The following is a 24,439-nucleotide window of genomic DNA, read 5'->3' as shown; positions in this document are numbered from 1 at the left end:
GACCATAATCATCACTGCTTCTTTTACATGGTGGCTAACTTACAGTCCTCTTTTTTACGCTCACCTGATTGTCTTTTTAAAAAGTGGAGTAGAAAAACAAACTGTTCTCCAGCCACTAACTTGCAAATTCTTATTTTTTCCAATAATTTTTACTGACTTCAAGGAGCTGGAAAATAAAGGACATAGACAATAAATATGCTTTGTTTGTATCTTGAAGTTGGCTTTGCTCTTTGGAGCAAAATACCTTGCATGGAAAGGTGTGTGTTAACTAATTACAACACCAGAATATATTTAAATCACTTATTTGCTCTATAATTGTCTGTTATTTTTCCTGGAAATATTCACATTTTCTTAAGATCTACAGCGCACTCCTAATCCATTTTACCATTATTGCAACTTTTTTCAAGAGCAGTGTGGCACTGTTGACCACACAGTGGTTTAAAGCTCCAAAAGGCATTTCTGTGTGCATCCTTCTAGCATTTGGTGAATGCAGTAGGCATTTCTCTTTGTAACTCTGGCACAGAGCCTTGTAGGCATTCAAGTGCATTGTTCAGCCCCACTAACCCCACTGAGTGTATGGACTACTGTTTTTGCCCTTCCTTCCCTTCACTAAGATCCCTGACAGGAAACAGGGAACTTCAGAGGGATCACATTTCTCTTTCCACAGGAAAATGGAAGTTCTGTGCATGACACCATGCCACCCTATCCCAATACAACTTCAGTTTGACTTCTTCCATTCACTCATCACAAGCCATGATAAAAATTGTACTTCTGCTTCCGAAAAGCACTCAGCAGCAGCAACCAGGTCTTCTATGCTGGCTTGGATTGCCTACTTGCAACTCCAAGGAGACATGTCAAGCAGTGCTGGTAGCAGCCAGGAAGTGCCTTGGATAGAAGATGGAGACTCCCAAAGCCAAGTGCCTCACTCCCCAGGGTCTTTGCCCTTCTCCAGGCTGAGAAAAAGTATACTCTGATGCAAACACTCTCAAATTAAGTACTGTGAACTGGAAACAATGAAAGGATTGGGCTAAGTTGTGTTGCTAAGATTCTGGGATCATTTTAAAAATGGCGGTATCTAAAAACCCAAGCGCAAACAGTATGCAAGCTCCTTCCCAGCAGTGAAAACAGGGAACATATTATCAGGGTAAGGAGGTTTTGGAAAAACTAGCCATTTCGTTCTATTATGAATCCATTAATTATACACTTACAAAGGGACAATGTACATTTAGAAATTTCATTTTACAATTGAGATTGTGATTCAGATTAGACAAAAGCAAACGGTTAGCAGAGACATTCCCATTTTAATCTATACATCCACAATATTACTCTAACACTTTTGTGCTTCTTTTTTTCCTTTTTAATACGATCTCTTTAGAAAGCATTTATTCCTCAAACAAACTAACACAAGTTCTCAAGTTATCTCAGGATAGTTACTTCAAAAGTCAATGCAATAATTCATAATAAACATTTATAATTTTTTTTCTTTTTTTTCTTTTTTTCTTTTTTTTTTAACAAAGTCATTCATCATATAAACAAATGAACCAGTCAGACACTAAATAAATATTCATACTGGTAGATACTAACTTTTTGCTTAGGACCTGAGCCTGCAAGCCCTCCGTATACATCTTAATCCCCAAAGAATGATTACTTTAATTTCTTGTTCCATTCTACTATTTTACTTCTAGCTGAGCAAATACCTTCTGTCCTCTAAGTTAAAAAACTGAAATAAGCACCAGATTATATCTCAGCAGATAATGATTTCCTTACACGTTTGTAATCATTATTTCCATTATCACTCACATTTTCATTCATGTGCATGAAATGTGTAAGGAAACTTGGAGCAAAACCCACAGAAGCATGCACAGGGCTTCAGAGAAGTATCTTCATTTGAATAGGAAAGGTCGTAGCAGGATCAAATGTACCCTCAGCAGTTTGCTGATGATACCAAGCTGGGTAGTGCATTTGACAAAACAGAAGTGGGGGACATCACCCAGAGGCACCATGTCAAGTGCAGGGTGCACTTCGGTCAGGGAGATCCCAGATACAAGTACAGGCTGCCTAAGAGAAACCCTGTGTAGAAGGCCTTACGGGTCCTGGTAGAAGCTGGGAAGCTGGACATGAGACAGCAGTGTGTTCCTGCAGCCTTGAAGGCCAACTGTATCCTGGACTGCATCAACACAGGGCTGATAGCAGGGAGAGAGAGGTGATTGTCCCCCTCTGCTCTGCTCTTGTGAGGCCCTATCTGAAGCACTACATCCAGGCCTGGGATTCCCAGCACACAAGGGAAGAACAAGAAGCAGGTCCCGAGGAGGCCACAAAAATGCACAGATGGAGCACCTCTTTTATGAAGAAGGCCTGAGAGGGCTGGGCTAGTCCAGCCTGAAGAAAAGAAGGCTCCAGGGACACCTAATTCCAGTCTTCCAGTGCTTGAAGGAAACTTACAAACAGGAGTGGGACCGACTTTTTTCACAGTCTGGTAGTGATAGAACAAGGGAGAATGGCTTTAAACTAAAATAGGGGAGATTTAGATCAGATGTTAGGAAGAAATTTTTTACTTGGAGGGCAGTGAGTCTCTGACACAGGCTGTCCAGAGAAGCTGTGATGGGGCATTCAGCCCCATCCCTGGAGGTGCTCAGAGCTGGGCTGGATGAGGTACTGTGCAGCATGATCTGGTAGCTAGCAATACTGCCCATGGCAAAGGGGTTGGAACTGGGTGATCTTTTAAGGTCACTTCCACCCTAAGCCATTTTATGATTCTATGAAATCATAACAAACATTTATCAGCAGGAGTTCACTTTCCTGTTCCTTGCACTTGGCCTTCTAATCAAACTAAGCAAGAGCTTTGCACTCATGCAGATTCAAAGGGAAAGTCTACAAGAATCCCTTCAGAACTGATACTTTTATTTTCTAATAATTTTATTTTCTCCAGACATTTGAGCTACTGATACTGGGCTAGGAAGAAAAGAATTTCCAGAAGAATGACAAGCAAGAAGTTCTCCTCTGGGAGGGCAGACGTGCATGAGTTACTTTCTACCTGTTGTCATCTACCACAATTACTACCTTTTCTGAGGCAATGGACTGGCCTCTTTTAAAGCATATAAAAAGGCTATGGCCAGTCCTTTAATACTGAGCTTACCCATTCCCCTTCAGGGATGCCTTTTCCCTTGCACAGTAAATCCAGAATAAGACACTCACAGATAAAAGACATTAACTGACCTATGCACCTTCCTGGTGCCTTAATGAAATTTTATCAGAATATCTTCACACAAATAGACTTGCCAGTGAATTCCAACCCAAGATGGGGTAGTGGGAGGGGGTGTCACTATGAAAAATGTATTTAAGCATATTAAAACTTTAAGCATATGAAAACTTCAACAATTGCTTACGCTCCAGCCCTCCACCCGCACACTCACTTGTCATGGTTTTATGATGTTTGGTTATCATATTCCACATCATAAAGTCATGCAGTGCACTGGGAATTAAAAAGTTAATGCTCCAGGTCTGGGTACCTGAGAAGAACTACTACAGTCCCCAGTGGACTGCTTGCTGTTCTGTTACTGTTTCTGCTCAGTGGGAAAAGATAAAAGGCCTTTGTAGGTTACCTGACAGGCAGATGCCGTCTCATCACAACATTAGAGTAAGGCCTTTGGCTTCTAGACACCCACTCTCATTTAATTTATTTTGCTAGTTTCAATTCTAATTATACTATATTATATTGTATTACGGTATGCTATCTTGCATTCTGAAATCTTAATTAATAAAACAGTTTGTCTTCCCTCAGACTGCTGCCTCTGTTTTGCTTTTAGGCCCATCTCTCTATCCTTTTCCCTTTCCTTCCCCTATCCTCTTCCTGGGGCACGGGTCCCTGTGTCCTCTCACCCCACTAGTCACAGAACCAGGCCAAACCATCCTGTAAACTGCTGACACCTGTTCAATTTGAAATACAGTTTGAAATCTAGGGTACTAAGATTAGATTAGATGTACCCACTGTATTTAAGTTTGGCTGAAGGTTGATGGTCTCTTGGACGTCTTTGAAGTCTTAGCACAGTATAATATGAAATGTTCCAAGCATGTGGTAAAAATTATTGTAACAAATTCACTGCCTGAAATGAAAGAAAGAACATCTTTTGAAATGATTCTCTATGATTCTCTATATAATGTATATATAGGGACATACACACACACACCACGCACACACACACATTTGTAGATCCCCATATAAACATTTCTCTAAAATACAAAAAGTTGGTTTCTGTATTTCTTAAGTTGGTACCATTTTAAATACTTTACTCCATAAATCAGTAATATGACAACATCAGGCTGTCCATAGAGATAGATTTTAACACAGTCTTTTAACCTCCACTAATATAAATATATTGGCAAGGAATTTTGACCAGCAATTATAAATTTTGAAACTTAAATAATTATACTACAATTATTTTAACAACAAATTGTTTCTGAGTACCAATATTCACAGAAAACATAAAAAAAAAGATACAGCTTTAACTTCTAACACTCTCTACCAAGTGCAGCTTTATGAAAAGAATGTAAAAGAAAATTATATATTAGAGTTTCATTCTAAAAAGAGAAACACCAACTTATAATATGTGTTTCAAAAAAAGACTATTGTTTGCTGCACTTTATCATAAATAACCATGTTATGTGATAGCTTCTTGCCTGCAAATGAAGGACATTGGTTCACAAATCTCCTAAAGTGTACATGAGGATTTGATTAAATTCTGTTCCTTGTGAAAATAAAGTTCATTTACACTGAGAGTGAACAACAGTGAGGAGTTTGTTATTCTAGTAAGACATAAGGTAACTTGGTAGCCAGTACCAGTTGCATTTGCAAGTAACTCCTCAGTTTTTCTTTCTTTTTTAAAAATAAAGGTACAATCATTGTTATTCACTAACTTTAAAAATTCTAAAGATGAAGAAAAGTAGTGTTTATACATATAAGTCCTCATATAAATTATAAAACTCAAGTTTATCTAACAAAGTTCCATCCCCAGAAGAAGCATAAAGCACTTTTGTGGTACCTTCGCTATTAAATATTTGTATCACATCAAGTCTGAGAAATACAACAAAGATGATACTGTATCCTAGAGACAAAAATTCTTCTGATGTAGTCTCTTGTGATGGATGTGCTCCATGAGATCCCATGATTGCCATGATTTGATTGAATTTCAAATAAGAGAAATCTGAAAGAGTTCACCAAATCAGTTCAGTAGGCATAAGAAACATCAGTGAACAGCAGACTCATCTTGTTTGAGGTCAGCAGTCTTTGGAAGACAAAGCGAAGGGAGTTTAAAAATACAACGTCAAAATAAAATAGTTAAAATAATGAGGTAAACTCCCTTTAAAAGGCCAAATGGGCTGGGATGTCAGGAGACAGTTTGATTGTATCTGACACCCAAATGTTTCTCTAGCCAGAGTTCAGCAAGCTGCATGGTTGAAGCAAATGTACTTGCTTTGGATCCTAAGCACATTTTGTATTGTTTTGGATCTAAACTGGGGTCACAACGAACTGGGTGAAAAATATGAACAACTCCTACTTCTTGACTTCTAAAAGCCTTCAAGCCAGATGTTATCACTTTAGTATAGAGGTCTACGTCCTCAAGACCCCAGCCTCGAATTGAGGTATCAAATCCACCAGCACTAAGTAGATCACTTTTGTAAATACAGGTGATTCCAAATCCATACTCCCTCCAAAATCCAGTCCTTTTTGTGAAAATAAAACTACTGTCAGCAGGAGGGTTGCCTCCATATACTACTTTTGGATCATATTGGCTGAAGATTATAGGATAGTAAACCTGTTCTCCCTGAATAGTGTTTTCTCTGCATCTCTGTAGGAAGTCTGGTGTGAATATGAGATCAACATCACAGAACAATAGCAAAGTGCCATTGTCAAATTGGGACGAAGCCATTTCAAGACCTAAACCTCTGGAAAACTTTCCTGCCATAGGAACCAGGGTCATATCTGCTTGAGGATACTTAATGCTATATTCTTTCATCAGCTCTATGTGTTTACTGGAGTCCTGTCCTAACTCAGAACTGAAGAGAATTATTGCCAACTTTACATTCTGTTTGGGAATCAGGCAAGTCTTCTCAAAGTTTTCCATAAATCTTGAGAAAATGTCAAATCTTCCTATAAGGGGAACAAGAATGTGTATTTTCTTGTCACTGTGTCCCACAATGTCTTTGGTGCCTTGGAACGATGAAGAAAAAATCTTTAAAGAATTTGAAAGAAAAGAGAACGATTGTGTGTCAGTATTGGTATTCTCAAGCAGGCTTTTTACATCTAGTTCTTCTGCTTCTCTGAAGAAGGGTTTGCTGAATAGTTGCTGAAGGAAAGCATGACGTCTCACCGGAACTGTAACTTTCCTTCCTTTGTGCCTTTTGTACAAGAGTAGTAAATCCAGGATGTACTCTACGCCATGCAGAGGGTCCACCCTGCGGTATCCATACTGTATTTCCTTGAAATCAATCAGCCTTCCTCTAGATCTAGAGTTCTCATTTATCATCTCCATGACTTGCATCACGGTGTCATCTAGCGCAGCCCTGAGGACATTGCTCACGCTCTGCCGGGGTGGTTGGCTCTCTGCCATTGAGTAAAGAAATTTTCCTGTCAGGAACTCCCACTCCATGACTTCAGATCTTTCACGTGGCTGGAAATGATTAAAAGATGGTATCACTCCCAGGTGCTGATCTTCCTTCGTTACTTTGCTGTTACTGAGCTTGCTCATGAGGGCACGTTCCCTGTGCAGAAGAATGGTCCGATAGCGCAGTTCGGAAATTTTGCGACTCAGTATGTAGTTGTGCAGCCTGTACTGGTAGGCTGGCCTTTTGTTTGGATGAAGAGTTATGGCCGTGTGAATTTTGCTGTTGTGAAGGTCTTGAATATAACCAATGCGGTTGTGTTCATAATTCTCATGGAACAACTGCTGCATCTAGAAAACAAAGGGCGAAAGAAAGACATTAACTGACATTGCTTCTTCTGACAGAGTGATCTACATTGGCACTATTGATCATGAGTGATTCTGGCAGATCACAGCTGTCTTTAAGCACAGAATTTTCAAGTATTCAATAGAGACCTTTTTTGTTCAGTTTTGGTCCTAGTTACAGTACAAGTCACAGTAAGTAACTAAACTAAACAAAAGGGCAGATTTTTTGGGATCATGTTTGTTACATTTACATTATGACAGTGATAGGACAAGGAGGAATGGCTTTAAAGTAAAAGAGGGGAGATTTAGGTTAGATACAAGGAAGAAAGATTGTGGTGAGGCACTGGCACACACTGCCCAGAGAAGCTGGGGACGCCCAGCTTCTGGAACACCTGCAGGTGGTCAGGGCCAGGCTGGATGGGTCCTTGGGCATCCTATCTAATCTAACAGAACTTTTTTTTTTTTTTTTTTTTTTTTTTTTCCCCAGCTTTTTAAAATTGCTTTCAGCCAGGGTGCATCAGATAAAAACACACTGCAACCTTTCATGCACTGCTGGACAAAGGACATATGCAAGTGTGGGACGCAGGGGTAGTATATGCTTTTAAAACTAACTATGATAAAAGAACAATATGCTTTCAGAGCAAGAAAAACTCACATTTAAAAAGCTAGCTGGAAGCCTTTCGAAGATCTTAGGCTGGTCTCAGTTTGGCACTGGGAGCTGTGTCCCAGAGAGGAATGGAAACTTGCCTCCCTGATGGCTTTTATTAACAAAGGTAGGAATAATAACTTTAGAGAGGAAACATGAAGTCATCTGGTTTCATGCTATATCAAAGGAGTAACTTACCAAAATTATTAAGGAAAATCAGATATGTCTCTTTTACTGGGGCAAAGAAACAAAAAATTAGCAGACATCAAGCTTACAAAAAGTCCATGTGTAATATTCAAGGGAGCAGCACTTCTTAACATTACTGAAGCACCAAACTTAGCAGGAAATGTAAAAGGATTAAATATACAGATAACAAGAACACCCAAGATGACACTGTAAGGGACAAGAGAAGTGAGGACACTTGCTATTCCAGGCCAAAAGCAGTTTGGTAGCTCAGAAATGGCACATTACAACATCTCGGTATGAGTTCACAGAAAAGATCAAGTTCAGATTCAATATTAAAAACCCTTTTCAGAAAATCTTATTTAGTGAAAAATGAAGGTTTGAACACTCTCGTGTGTCAGATCACGACAACATTCAGCAAATGAGATTCAGTACCTTTGGACAACAAAGGAATGAATGTGTACTAGTGAAAATAGAATTCTTCATTTTTAACTTGGTGAGCACATCCTGAAAACAAATGTATCGCAAGTCCCGTTTTTAAATAAGAAAGCACATGCATTAGCAGATCTATAGCATGGCCCAAGGTTCCCCATTCAAACTCTCTGATTAAATTTTCTCTTCTTGCAATCACATACTCTTTTCTAACATTTTCAGCAACTTCTACAAAATCTGGGAGCAATTGAAACCTTATCCCAGTGGCTGATAAAATTTTCACCGTTTCCCAGAAGTTACCACTGGAGAATTAAAGACTGAAGCGGAGAAATTAAGGATCACCTGGTCTCAATTCTCAACCAAAAAGCAACACACAAAATCAATATGGTATGATTTTCTGATGCCTCTTCAGTCTCTTCACACGAAGACTGTTCACCAGCCTGCATTCTGCTACACTGCATAGCGGGCCAGGCTTAGTCTCGATTTAATCTTCCTGCACTTGCACTGCATTGAACCATTACTCAGCTGAGGAGCTGAATAGCATGAGCTCCTCATCAACATCCTTTCCCTTTCTTGCTTTGTCATAAAAAATTAAAAAAAAAGAAAAGAAAGGTGAGGAGAAAGAGAGATGTTCAAATTAAGATTTCATTCCTTACAGTGTAATCAAGGAGATTAAGTAGTGCTTCCTTCCAGCTGATTTTATTAACATTAAAGTTTATGACAAGTTATGAACCATCCTTGAGCTAAACATCCAATTAAAATAACATAAGCATAGCAGGATGTCTGTTATAATGTTTTTCTTAAAGAAATCCTAATTACATTGCCATTCTGTTTTTCCACAGGCAGAGCAATTCTAACTAGATGGGATGAAAATAAAGTATTAATTAAAATGAATATATTCGCACATTACTGAGAACTAGTCTTATGCTAAAAGTAAAATCCAGGCGTAGTGAGTTATATGCTTCATGAAGCTGAGATGTTGCACCAAATAGTCACTCCTCTTTAGTATTATAACATTTCATTAACTTAATTACACTTTATTGTGAAATTTCTGAATTACGAAGTGGTACTCATTAGTAAAAACAAAAAGTCTTTCAATTACAGAGTGGTAATTCAAACCCTTCTTAAACTGCTCATATGTCTTTACAGCTGAAAATGTTATTGTTTTTAGTACACATTTGAATATTTATGTTATGAATAAAGAAGTATTACCCTCCCATTGGCAATTTATAAATCAAGACAGAATTAAAACTAATATATTTCAGATTGTAAAAGATCTCTGTATTTACTGGCTCCTCAATAATAAGTTCCAGATTTATTACAAATCATAAAACATGTCAAGCCTAGTGATTAACCATTAAAGAATTCATAATCTATATATGCTTTGTCGTGTATAACAGATCATACATTTCTGTTTTATGCCAAAACTGTAACAGCATGCTGAAATACAGAGAAAACAATCCTATAAAAGCTAACTGTAAAAATTAAGGAACAACGGCAACAACAACCCCAGCAAAACAATAAAGACGACAATAGAGAACAGTTCCTCTGTCTAGGTGGTCAGAAACGCTGTTTCATAGAAATATCCACAGCATATTGAAAGAAAAGAAAGCTTTCTCAAGTGGTTTCATTTTCTGATCAGCTTGATCAGTTAGACGTACACATATTTACACTCACATTATGACAGGAAGGTGGGTTGAAATGTCACTGTATCTGTCTCAAAAGCAAGTAGCTTTTGCCTTTCAAGAAAAGAAAAAACAAAACAGAATACTATAACATGCAAATGAACTCTCATATATGGAGTTCACGAATTTTATGAGAAAAGGAAGTAGGAAATACTGAATTGGAATTTCCCTCCAGTAAGCTGAGAAAACAGGAAAGTAGTAAGGGGAGACATCATTGGTTATTATTCCTGACACTACAGCTGAATACGCTGAACTGATCAATTCACTGTTATCACTTTGAAGATAAACTTTGTTCTTCTCTTTTTCCTGTCAGGTAGTTTTGTTTTTGTTGTTGTTCATTTGTTTTAACAACTAAAACATTTATCAACGTATTTTCCTTCAACAAAAGCCATTTCTTTCCAAAACAGACGTAAATGTAAAGCTATGGCACCATTTAGAATTGCAGTGATGTCTTTCACCAAATAAGTTAAATAATTAATTTATTTTTAAAAGCCAAAAATAATGCTGGCAATTGAGATATTTCCTTTTACATAGTTAGTCTAAATGCACAACAGTAACCATACTGTAACTATAATATAGCCTTCCTCTTGTGACCTAGAGTAGCTTTACATGACAACTTTGAGAAAGTCTAGTTAAAAGGATCTTACTGCATTTATGTAAATTATGTAAAGGAGATTGTTAGCAGGCATTCATTTCTTGTCTGGTGACAAACTGAAAAAGCTATTTCGTCACCTTACAGTTGTATTCCCTCTCAGACTTAATAGAAACCACAGACATATGAACTGGTCCTCCCTTTTCTTTCCTAGAGAGGTGTCTATGAAGTAATTCCTTAGTGATCTCAAACTTCAAAATAGTCACATCAGGAGCCCTGACTCATAATGACATGAAATCTATTTTTGTACATAATAAATACAGAAGGATAATCACAGAATTATATCCGTTTTCTTAAAATCTCTGCCATAAAAAACCTGGAGCATAATCTGGATGAAGCACACAGAGCAAGGAGGATCCACAGACAATTACATTTAATCACTGCCTTAACATGGGCAATTTCTGGTAAACAAGGTTTATATTTAATGCAGTCTGAAAGATTAATTTCATTCAACTGGCTTAACTGAGAAGCGTCAGAGGGAAGAAATGGAATCTCTTAAAATAGGAAATGATGCAAAATCATTGCTTCTTATTAAATACAGTTTCTAGTGGTCCCTGAATAGCAGTTTTAAAATGTCTCCACTTAGCACAAAAGTCTGCCTTCACAGACTTGAACTATCTTCACACCTCTCAGGAAACTGTGAAATAAAAACCACCCTGAAAAGCAGAAATTCTTCAATTATCATTCTCAGTTTTAGAAAAAATTGAATAGAAAAAGCATATGCCAAAAAATCAGGCCACTTTAACTTATGTCAGAGGAACCAGAGAATCAGAATTTCTCATTTGAAACAAGGATTTTGTCTTGGACATCAGTCATCTCCACCAAAACTATGAAGACAAGATTCATAAAGGTGTCCATATATAGGCTACAGTGAGATCCATATTCTAAGGTACAGAGTGATCTGGTCTTGTTGCTTATTCCTTTTTTATCACTTTCCATAGGTCAGTGATGTGACTAGTGTATTGGGTAGCTATCTGTTTGTCAGATAAATTTATTTTATAGAACCACAGGGTCATTATGGCTGGAAAAGAACATTAAGATCATGTAGTCAAATCACTGACCCATTACCAACACGTCCACTAACCTCTGCCACATCTATGTTCAGGGAAGGTGATCCCACTGCCTCCTTGCGCAACCTGTTCCAATGCATCACCATGCATTCTGATAAGAAATTATTCATAAAATCCAACCTGAGCCTCCCCCCATGCAACTTGCGGCCATTCCTTCCCTTTCTGTTGCTAGTTACCTGGGAGAAGATGCTGACCCTCACTTGCCACAACTTCCTTTCAGACAGCTGTAGAGAGTGATAAGGTCTCCCGTGAGCCTCCTCCAGACTAAACAATCCCTATTTGTGACTCTATATGAACAGACACAGGACAGTAAGAAGTCATATGCAGAACTGTCAATGCAACGTCTTCTTTAGCAACTGAAAACATCTGCTATGTAATTACTGCATGGAATGTACAAGGAACACATCTGCTTGTCATATCTACTATCTAGTTGTACAAAAAAGGTACATTTACTGTCCTTCCAAACAAGCACAGTATTGTTTCTTCAGAAAGGCTCTGAAATAGCCTCTTTTTTTCTTTTTTCCCCAGTAAAAACGACTCAGCCATTACCAGGTCAGACACTACATAAAGGATGCTCATCATAATCAAACAAATGGATGTGCACTATACTTAACTTTAAACCTCGCAATACCTTGCTGTTTACAGCCAATTGAGAATTACAGTAAGCATATCAATACACACAAAACTATCTCCATTACCTACAGATATATCTTCCAGAGATGGATTACATATTCATTAAGCTCAGTATTGCCATGTGAACTAAGCTATGAAGAACAGAAACTTTCACAAATTTAGCATTTAGCAACACAAGTAACAAGAATATGCGCTTCATAGAAACACTAAAATTACAAAACAAATTAAAAACTACTATAAGTCTGCAAATTCATACTTAGAGGTGAGGAACTATAAGACCCCTTGGTGATTGTATTTTAAAAATCACTAAGCAATATTAAAAGCAATAAAACCTAGTCCACATCCCATATTCTGGGATAAAAAAATCACCAGTCACACAGTATCTCATTGGAATAAATTTCTTATCACCTTCCATACCCTGTCACTGCTTCCCCACTCTCACTACAGGTTTTCCTTAGATGAGCTAAGGGATTTCATATAATCAGGAGTCAAGTAATTCTTACCAAGTTGTATTTCACTGGATATTCAGGTAGATCTGAAGACAGTTTGTATGCTAATTTTTCTTTTTTTTCTTTTTTTTTGGTAAAAAATATTCATTTCTACCTTATGGGTCTAGTAAATTACACCTTTTTCTGATATAAAAGCTCAAAAGCATTGGTGGAAGGGAAAAATCAAGCCCAACTTTCACCAGTTTCTGAGTGTGGAAGTTTCAACAGTTCTATTCTTCACTGCCTTCTGGATTTAAATTTCCTTTTCCTTGACAGAATCAAGAATTAAAAACAAGTACTTGCTAAACCATCCCTATAACATAAATAATTGTTCTTCTCTTATTTTTTATTTCACCAGAAATGTCTGGATCAAAAGTAAGGGATATGGCAGCATCAGTCCAGGTATGCTAAATAAAAGCATAATCTCTGAGGAAGAGCAGAGCTTCTTACCCTGAATTAAGCTTTCATTCTGCTCCCTAAAACAAAAGACAAATAAAAGTCTTTGATTACAAGTACAGCCATGTTTCTGTGATGTGTTCTCATTTATACAAAATTTCCTGTCATGTCTGGTACTATAGAATCTCTGTCTGATAAATGAGTTCTGCTACTCAGGGATTTGCAGCTGTTTGAGTACTAATGTCACGGTGTACAGATTTGAATAATTTGCTTAAGATCTAAACTTAGAATTATAAATTCCCTTTTCCTTTCCTTTCCTTTCCTTTCCTTTCCTTTCCTTTCCTTTCCTTTCCTTTCCTTTCCTTTCCTTTCCTTTCCTTTCCTTTCCTTTCCTTTCCTTTCCTTTCCTTTCCTTTCCTTTCCTTTCCTTTCCTTCCCTTCCCTTCCCTTCCCTTCCCTTCCCTTCCCTTCCCTTCCCTTCCCTTCCCTTCCCTTCCCTTCCCTTCCCTTCCCTTCCCTTCCCTTCCCTTCCCTTCCCTTCCCTTCCCTTCCCTTCCCTTCCCTTCCCTTCCCTTCCCTTCCCTTCCCTTCCCTTCCCTTCCCTTCCCTTCCCTTCCCTTCCCTTCCCTTCCCTTCCCTAATTATTGTCTATAGCAATGAATGTAAATAACTTCATTTTATTAATGAAAGGGATGATGTCTCATTTAAAGACACAGGTGTCATGGAAAAAAAAAAACAAACACACCAAACAAACCCAAAACACTAAAGAAACTGCAGAGGGTAATAGGTGTAACTCAACATCTAATTCTACCTCATTCTGCATACTTCTTGCCCAGAACCACACCATAACTTTCTCTGCAAATTCACACACCATCTCATTATCTCTGAAAAAGTTGGTCTCCTTTGAAGTGAACATGAAACTCATTTCCTAGTTCAAACTTGGACAGACCCATTTTGATGTAACTCTGCATGTATGGAGAAAACCAGCAGCACTCCCCCCGAGAGACTGTGACATTTTTAAAAGCAGTAAAACACAACTTAAGTCTGGTTATGAACAAACAGATCTGTCCAGATGGTGCAAGTACTTAAGCCAGCAAAAGGAAACATATGAACATAGTAAAAAATAGTACAATTGATCCTGTTCTCAATTGGGAAGTTACCTATATAAAGAATATAAAATATTTAGGAAGATGGTGTATCTAAGCCCATAGAATTGATTACCAGAGTAAGTAAAACTTGCATGCTGTAACAAGTGCAATACTTTTCAGTACTTTTTAAAAGATTGTGGCTTTTCTACACATGTAAGATATTTCCAGTCAAATGGAGTGCAAAGCACCATAAGCATTTATCGCTCTAGTTCATAAATCATTTTCCTCTCCAAGAGCAACTGCCGAAAAGATAACTTGATGTTTCAAGGGTGACATTCTACTACAAGCAAAATCTTGTGCAAAGCCTAGAAAAAAGCAATAATAATGCCACAGGATAATGTCTATAGCAATTCAGATTCAAACATCTTTTACAAATGTATGTAGATTTTTAACATGCTGATACAAATGGGATCAAGTGCTATGCAAAAAAATGTGACTTTTACATTTGACCTAGCAATAATCAACACTTATACAACCGGAGCAAACAAAATACAACTTGTTACCACTGTTCACATGCTGTGAGATACAAGAACTTGCAAACTGCCAAGTGATAGCTGAAGTACTTTATTAGGAAAAAAAAACAAACAAAAAACAAAACACAAAAAAACAAAAAAAAGGGGGGGGAAAAAAGCAAAATTAATAAATAAATTCATCCATCCCTAAGAACTGATAGGAACGCATGTCAACATGCATCACTGAACAAGATGACAGGACTCATGTTAACCAAGTCATTATCTCTTTTGTTGTAATTTGTTGCAGTCGTTACCAAAGATTTTAGATTGAGGTCATGCTTTTCACACCATTATATTTGTGCCATAAAGCATTATGAAATATTTACAAAATGTATAATCTAATAAGAAAACTTCCCTCACTTGTCCTGCTATGTACCACTCGTCAATTTCCCTGCTTCATCCTGACTGAAAGTAGTCACCCTACAAAAAAAAAAGAGTAAAGGCAGGGCAATAGGTTATGTTCTTGTGCAATCCTGTAGTTCCAGCTTCCATTGCTCCCTTCAGTTTCTGTACAGCCATCAGCATCGCACAGGTTCTTGGGTTCCCTTTCACCCTATGATTCTGGTGTAGGCTACAATGACCTAACTCTAGTCAAGAAAGTTTATACAAAAAATGGGTACAAGGCAAAAACAGCACAGTTGATCTGCATTATCCAGTGTAACAGAGGGAAAGCATGGAGAAGATTCCTGTGATGATATGATAAGTATTAGACTTATCATATGACTAGTATTAGATAAGAAAGGACTGCCAGCAGCTCTGAGATGAGACAAGCCACAGAAGTGCTTTGTCAGGGGCCTGTGTGTGGCCAGCTGAGACAAGCTCCAGACACTTGCTTATTTAAACATTCTTTCTTTCTACAGGGTTGTTCAGAACCTCAGGAGAATTCATAGTCCAAGACCTCCTTTAACTCTCAAAATAATAAACTGAAATCATTTAGCCAATCATACTGTTCTCAGACCCCAAGATAGATTCATACATAAAAAGTGTTTACCAACACCATCCCTGCAGAATACCAAAATAAATCCTGGGCATGCCTCATCACAGAGTTGTGACCGCATACACTGACATGGTGATACCAGAAACAGTTCTAAAAAATAATGACCAAGCACAACTGTTATGGATTTTGTTGAGAATCATCATAGTATCATAGTATCATAGTATTGTGCGAGTTGGAAGGGACCTTAGAGATCATCGAGTCCAACTCCCGGGATTCGAGCCCTCTGTGTAGCAGAGCGGCACTTCTACCCCCTGCTCCACAGGGGGGATTCGAACCCGGGCCCCCTGGTGTTGCAGACGGGAATTCTACCGCTGCGCCACCGGGGCACACAAAATGTTTCAGTTATTAGTAAAACAAACAAACAACAATCACAATTAAAAAAAAAATCAAAATCAAATGAACAACAACAACAAAACAAACAAAAAACCTCCCACCAAGACAACCCACTGCTCCTATATTGATATTCTGCTAAACCAAACCTTTGATGAGAGAGACATGTGCTCACGGTACAGCTCCGCTGAGAGGTTAACCTGCGAACTACCTGGACTTCTAAGTGTAGGACTGGATTTCCAAATAACGCCAATGAGGTTAATACAATAGTACCAAGACAATGCATTGAACACCAGCATTAATTTTTTCAGCTAATGCCCAGCAGCCTGTAACTGATCTTATGACAGCTTCCCAGACTATCATACCGAACAATGCTTTTTCTCCATTTTTTCTATTTTATTCAGTACAGAACTTTTAATGATTTCACAGAATCACAGAATCACAGAATTGTAGGGGTTGGAAGGGACCTCTAGAGATCATCGAGTCCAACCCCCCTGCCAAAGCAGGCTCCCTACACCAGGTCGCACAGGTAGGCGTCCAGGCGGGTCTTGAATATCTCCAGAGAAGGAGACTCCACCACCTCCCTGGGCAGCCTGTTCCAGTGCTCCGTCACCCTCACTGTAAAGAAGTTCTTGCGCACATTCGTGCGGAACTTCCTATGCTGGAGTTTCAGCCCATTGCCCCTAGTCCTGTCCCCACGCACTACTGAAAAGAGACCAGCCTCGCCACTATAGCTCCCACACCTCAGGTATTTATAAACCTGGATCAAGTCCCCTCTCAGCCTTCTTTTCTCAAGGCTAAACAGACCCAGTTCCCTAAGTCTCTCCTCATAGGGGAGATGGTCCAGGCCCTTCACCATCTTCACCATCACCAGATTTCTTGAATAGTCTGCAATTTTTGTATTTTGATCAAATGTAAAACTTTCAGAAGTTAACATTAGAAACAGGTCTGAACACACTGCATAAAACTGTAAAAATAAAACCCTAAGCAAAAGGAGGGAGGAATCAATTTTAACCAGATTTTCTTTTTCCTAAGGTTAGCATTTTGTGCTAGGAACTAAAATAAGTGAAAGATTTTCCAGTCAGAGTACAAGACACATATGATCAAACCTGATGAACATAAATTTTAACATCATGTCTGGAAATACTAACTAGTTAATTAATCTCCTTTCAGGTCATTACTTCTTCCTCGCCACTACTTCCCTCCTTTTGCTTTGACTTTGGATGGCTACTGTAACTGAGCTGCCTTCTTGGCAGCCTTTTCTTCTTTCATCTGTCAAAAAATGCTAAAAAGAAATTTATAATTGAAGCCCTCATTAAAATTGAAGAGGGAGCCTTGTTGTGAGCTACAACAGAATTATTTTGGCTTATTTTTTATTGTCTGTTAATTATCAAACCATAACATCAGGGCTGGTAATCTGGTGGAGTAACAGTGCTGGAACGCGTGGTTAAGCCCAGGGTCACATATATCAGTATTTACAAATCTCTCCCTAAACTACTAAATCCTTGAAGAAACATCTCTAAATAAATACTTCAGGCAGACTAAGTTATTGATCACTATTACTATAAAGTAGGATATAAAAACATAGAAAACTATGCACTCTTGTATCTTTAAGGGGATTGTATCTTTAAGGGGATAGGCTTAAGACCATTCTTAGCATGAGCACTGATCATGCTAATTTGTACAGAAGCTAAGACAGGGTTTTACTGACCAAAATAATCAAATTCTGACCAAAACAATATCAACCTTTTAAGTCAGTTGTCTTTACATATCCTTTGAAGCTACACTTAATACACCACGTTGTGTTTTACTTAGTTCCCTTGTTCTAAATATGGCCATCACATGTTTGTGGCAAACATACTCCACAGTTATTTAAGAAACTTTTGGCAATACTTCTGCAAGAGCGGATACATGGTACTTGCCAGATATGATCAAAATATAACTTTGTCATCCTATTTTTCCACCTGCTAATGTTTTTTTCCAGATTGTGTAGTACATTTCTCTCATAAGAAACACCATAAGAACGGCAAAGTTTTCTGCAAACTGAATTGTCTGAGTTAAAATCTGTTTGAGAGCCATTTGCAGTGGTGTAGCAACATAGTCTTTGGCTTCATACAGAACATGCTCCGCAGAAAATACTAGTTTTCATAGTGAAGCAGAGAGAAACTTTTGCTTTTGCAATTGCTTTCCAGCTCTTAATGTTGTTAATTACAATAATTGTAATGGTGACCCAAGACAGGAAATCATGTATTATATAGAAAAAATGGCTGAGAAATATTTTGAGGATAAATAGTTATAAATCTGCATTAGGTGCTAAAGCGTGCTACCTTCATTAAAGGATAGGGATTACTTAGGGAGAAACTGCTGCTTTGTAGTTACAAGTTCGAATTTCCCGTGTGTTCTCATATTACTAGAAGTATCTCATCTTTGTTCCATAGAAACAGACAAATTAAACATAGTAGACAAAATGTTTTTCAAGCCTGACAAAATAACAAGCCTTTACAAACATTTGGTTTTAAGGACTTAAACATAACCATTTGTTTTTGTGCATTCAAAAAATCTCAGAAGAAAACGTGCTAGGGCTCATTCCTCTTCAATCTGAAAATCTCACTTCAAGAAGCACTTAAAGAAAAACACATCTAATTGTACTGTTCTTTGTGACTCTGGGGCTCACGCTCTATTTTTCTCCTGTAAATAGAGTGGTCATGTTCAGCAAAAGGGAAGCTGTGGATGCCCTATGTCTGGAGGTGTTCAAGGCCAGGTTGGATGGGGTCCTGGGCAGCCTTGTCTGGTGGATGGCAGCTCTGCCCATGGAGGAGGTTGGAACTGGGTGGGTTTTACGTAAGGTGCCTTTCAACTTAAGCCAGTCCGTGACTCTATCCTGTGAGAAGCATTAAGGATAAAGTCACAGCCATCCTGAAGCACTGGGAAGCAAGATACCTAAATGTTTCTGCAGACACCTTTCTCCAGCAAAGGTGCCCCAGCACCAAGGGCATGCAGGACACTGTCTCACACGGTCTCCTACCTCACCATTGCATATATCCTGAATTTGCAGCAACAAGCATCAATCTATGTTGTGGAATGGAAGAAAACATAAAAACAAAAGGAAATCCTTCCTCTTGTTATTTGGATCATCAAGTCCAACCGCAACCTAACCATACTACCCTAACTCTTAACAACCCTCCACTAAATCATGCATTCTGAGATTGAGTGAGTAAAGGAAGTGAGTGAATGTAAAGAAATGCAAGATCTCGTAGGGAGTACTTGATAAAATGGCTGTTGTTTTGTTCTTATAGTATGGCCTATTTCTTTTTAAACTTCACATTTGTATTTCATGCATAAGAAGCAAAATCATTTTTTAGATTGCCTTTATTTTTGTATTTTCTCAGTGTATAAAAAGCACAGAAAATCTAAACACAATGTCCATAAAATCTTTATATACAAATTTATATTTAGCTGCCAAAATAATTTCACTTCAAACAGTTTCTATATATAATTTATTCTATGATGCTGTTGTTACAAACATGAACTGACTAACGACATTTACTTCCATAGAAAACAATCAGTTTCTGTTCTACAGTCTTAGCACCTTGTGAATCACGGGATAAAGTAATTGAAAATTACCACAATGCACTACAGAACAGAAATAGAATTAAAAAAAAAAAAAAAGCAAGTTAAAGAGAAATAATTGGAGTATGTTTTGGATATTTACACTTTTTGTTATTTTTTGCACCACTAACAAGAGGCTTTGCTATGCCAATCCTGGTAGAAATAGTAATTTTTTTAATCATTTAATCAGTCTGAGAATTTCATGTTTTTGAAGGTAAAAATCCTCAAGAGGTCCAGTACCCCAAATGTAAATATCTTCTGATTCAAAGCACAAAGTTAGATTTAATAATTCCAGCAGTCCACTCAGTTTGGCCCCTTCTTACATACAGCAGCTTGAGAATCAAGTTTTCTGTTACAATATATAGCTAATGGAAAAAGATGTCAAAAATTTTAAGTGTCAAAACCTGTAAGCTTGACTACACATGGGTAATTAGATAATAGAAATAAAGGAATAATTTTAATAATTATTGTGTAAATTCCTTATGGAAAAAGTTAGAATGGTTTGCTTTACTGCTCTGAATGTAATTTTTCTGGTTTTATTCACAGTTATGAAAATAGCGTGAAACTTATGCTGTCCCTTCTTGGAACTTTGTTTTAGAAAGTTTTGATTGAAACAGCAAGATATTTCTGTGTTTTATGACTTTAATTGGATAAACTCTGATTAACTAAATCTTCAGCAAATACAAAATTTCTTTAACATTTTTTAAACTGCAACTGAGTTCAGCAGGTGTTAAAGTACAGTTTTAGACACTGTTAAAAAAAAACATTCTCCTTTTCTCCATCAAATATTTGCTCTATTTGAGAAATTACATATCAACACAATGAAAAAGCTATACGTTTTAATGTACAGAATGAGAAAAAAAAGAGTATTAGCAAACTGTGTGGTGATAAGAAATGCAAATGTAAGAATTCATACAAAATACACAGAGTATTTTATATAGGTGCATTATTTTAGTATATAAAATGTAGTATATTTTAAATGCAATACATAATATATACAGTTTTTGGCATGGTTATTAAGGAGTACATAGGTAGCACTGAAAGTAACGCCTCCTATTTATTTCCATGGAAGTTGCAATACAGAGAGCAGAATAACACTATCTGATAAATTCTCAGCTTTAAAACGCTCTTTTTCAGCACAGTCACAACATCAGCTATTCATTTTCACCCATGTTGAAGAACAACCATATTTGCACCACTTGCAGAGGTGACCTGCTGCTTCAGATCTGCTATCACAGTGTTGTTAGGAAAAAGTTGCCCACACAATCCACCATTATAAGCCTCTGACACTGTGGGCCAGCATAATAAAATGGGAGGTATTACTTTTGGAGCGGCTCTTCTACATTCAGCAGCCTGAATCTGCAAACTCACTTCCTGTGCCTTAATACATAAAAGCATAATTGAAAATAGCAGAAAAGTTAAGACTGCTAAAGTAAAATGCAATGACAAGAAAAATTTAGAGATTCTCGCTTTCAAATGTACTTAAATTGACATGTTTTCCTCCTCGCAGTTCATGGAAACCAAAGAACTCCTCGCATAAAATACAGTCAGCATGACAACTGTTCAGTTCTGGAAGGATGACTCATTTTCCACACTGGTTTTGGAAAAGTTCTTTGTCAGGTTTAATGAATCTACTTACTCTGCTTTACTGGATTACTTATTTAGTCTGGCTATTGTAGATTTGCAGAACTGTCTATCATTTGAATGAAGCAACCTTGCAATTTCATGTAGTCATCTCACTGAGAAATACCCATACACTGACTTGGAACTATGTGTTCCCAAAAAGTTTAAGAATTTTTATTTAGTTTGGGTTATGGTTTCCTTTAGAAGAAAACATCATCACTGCTTACGGTCTGTTTTTTCTCACTGACTGGATGCTTCACACACTTTTGTGCACACACTGGATTTGAGCTGACTAGTTCCTGACTGCACCTAGAACAGAAAGATTGAACTCTAATGCATCTGTTCTGTTATTTTATCAGCCATTTCATCTTCCTGCTCAATGCAACTTCATATTCCATCTTCTACATCAGTGAACAGTGTAGCATGGATATCAGCTGCTGCCCATCATCCCAGAGCAATGCTTTGAAAGAAGTCACCAGCATAAAACCAGTTCACTGCTGCAGCTGAAGAATTCTCCTCAGTGTCGTAACTGCCCACTTGGTTGATCACAGCAACACACAGGGCCCAAAAGACATATCCTGCCTCAGCTTTTCTCTGACATCACTTTTGACTTGTCTGTTTTGGTGTCGTGTTCAAAGTCTGGTATCTGCATGTCATATTTGCTTTGCTCTGGTCAAACACCTATTACTTTCACACACCAATCTATCGGATTGTTCCCCTTTGTGTCAACATTTTTCAACCTTTTTAAAAAATTATTTTAATCACCTTGTTATTTTAGCCTACAAGTAGATTTAACCCTTCAATTATGTTGTCTAGTATGCTCCTTTGGACATTACTGTCATTGTCCTGCTTATTCCCATTAGCAAAAATGTTGGTTGCTCTCACTTAGAATCTCTTTTAATCACTGCTCCCAAGAACTCAGTCTCACTCTTGAAGTTCCTTACATGCTCATAGTTCACTCACTGCTATTTTCCCTTCTAATATACTTCATTCCAGATCCATCTTCCCTTTAAAAGGATCTGTAAGATTTTCAGTTTGAGTTTCTCTGTTTTTACTTTGTTGTTCTTTGTTTCATTATTGTTTTTTGTTGATAAGAAAAAGAGCCATATAGTAACAGCATTTTCTTTTATATGTTCAAATAATCCAGTCATATCTTCACTTCTTTCCTAGAGGATGTATTGTTCATCTCCTGTCTTCCTTCACTTACATGTTCTCTAACACCTAAGCAATTCAAAATGCATTTGCTAGAAACCTTCATGTGACACTGTCATGGTTTTATGATTCTTTGTTATTGATATTTCACATGATAATATCATATAGAGCAGCGGGAGTTAAAGAGATGCTCTAGTTCTGTGGACTGCCAATTATCCAGGCATCTGGTTCTCAGAGAAGAAGAATTACATATCCCAGAGGACTTCCCATTTCCATTTTCTGTTCAGAGGCAAAGGCAGAACAGTTCACAAGTCACAGAAAGCCCCTCCTCCCTACTGCTTGTCTCTGCAGTGCCAGCTCCCTAGCCATCTTGCCTTCAGCATTTGTCAGGCCTTCAGCTTTTGGACACTCTCATTTTATTTATTTGCCTCAATTCCAATTATATTGTATCATACTGTGTTAACTTGCATTCCAATAATTTATTTAGTAAATTAACTTTCCTCCTCAGATACTTGCTGTTGTTTTGCTTTTAGGTCCATCTCCCTACCCTTTCCCCCTTTTCCCCATTCCCCTCTCCTTGGGTCCATGGATCACCCTGCCCCATTAGTCATGGATCTGAGCTGAGCCAGCCTGTAAACCATTGACAATCACAAGTTTTCTTGGTTGAAGAAAAAACTCCTCCTGTTACTTAATTATTGCACATTTTCAAGGGTTTTGCTAACTCTGGTGAGCACACAATGAGTTCAGGCTCAGCTGCCTGCTTGCTCTGATCACTAAATCCTGTAATGAGCTTTTTTTGTTCAAAGAGAGAAGCCTTCGAACAGATTTAGTATTCTTTTTCCGTATTCCTGATCCACCAACTCTTCATTTGCATTGGTTAAAAGCACAACATTGGTCAAACTAACCATGTAAGTGCGATGACTCTGCTCCATCAATTGTTGGGCATGGAGAATCACTCTGAAGCAGAGTGCAATAAATAAATAAATTAAATTAAATTAAATTAGATCCAATAGCACGCCTATTAGCATCAAAATAGTAAGGAAGAGGTAAAAGTCCTGACAAAAATTCAAGTAAAAATTATTCTCCTCTGTCTTCTACCTAGGTGGTTACAGGGAATACTGTGCACATTAAGTGGGTTTCAAGCATAGCAATCTCTTACTTTTTCCTGCAAAACTATCATGAAATATTTATGTCAGGGAATTCTAAAGACAAGCAAACAGAACAGCCACACCAGAAAATAGTATACATTTTGTGGACTGCAACAGTTAAACCTTCAAGATGAACAAAGTTCCTTCTGTCTGAATATAACCAGTTCAGGCCAGCAGCCAAAATAACCAAATGGTCTACTAACTTTTACAGTAAGTTACGTCATTTCACAGTTGTGGACCCTTTTACCAAATGACATTATGTTTTTGAACTACTGTTTGAAAATTCTGGCTGAAATCAATGACTGAATGTGCTCTTACAGAATCTGCAGTTATTTCCTGAAATCTTATACTACATTTTACACCTCACCATTTACTGTATACATTATGATAAAATAATACAAAAATGCAGTTATGTAAAAGGTCTCTTTACCACTTCAAATGAAGTATTGGTGTCAAATATGAGATGCACAGGAAATAAAAGGAAGCACCATTTATGAAATCACTTAAATACAGTTAGTTCTTCCTGCTCATGCTATCTGAGGGAAGACAGAAAAGTCAATGGATTTTTAAAAATAAATACAACTCTAATTGAAATGAAGACAGAAAAGAAGCCAGAAAATGTTTATCAAGTGCATAAAATGTTTTCATCAGGTGACACTGTTTAAGTCTGACTCAGATTACAACCTCTAGTCATACTACAATCATACCACTAGTAGCCATACAAAATAACTCCAGGTACAAATTCTAGCATGCTAACCACTTCCTCTACAAAGGGAATTATAGTAAGTATT

At 37.6% G+C, this 24,439-nt stretch overlaps 1 protein-coding gene across 1 annotated transcript in view; it reads right to left on the bottom strand.

Moving 5' to 3' along the window:
• Positions 1-1,170: 1,170 nt before the first annotated feature.
• Positions 1,171-24,439, bottom strand: part of CHSY3 (chondroitin sulfate synthase 3) — a 104,171-nt gene continuing 80,902 nt past the window's right edge. The window contains exon 3 of the mRNA XM_072359150.1: positions 1,171-6,950. Coding sequence (XP_072215251.1) covers positions 5,385-6,950 — 1,566 coding nt within the window. The 3' untranslated portion in view covers positions 1,171-5,384. The remainder of the gene's footprint in view (positions 6,951-24,439) is intronic.

This window comes from Excalfactoria chinensis, chromosome Z (genome assembly GCF_039878825.1).
Source record: "Excalfactoria chinensis isolate bCotChi1 chromosome Z, bCotChi1.hap2, whole genome shotgun sequence".
In the NCBI taxonomy this organism is placed as follows: Eukaryota; Metazoa; Chordata; class Aves; order Galliformes; family Phasianidae; genus Excalfactoria; species Excalfactoria chinensis.
This window is presented reverse-complemented; position numbering and strand designations above follow the sequence as displayed.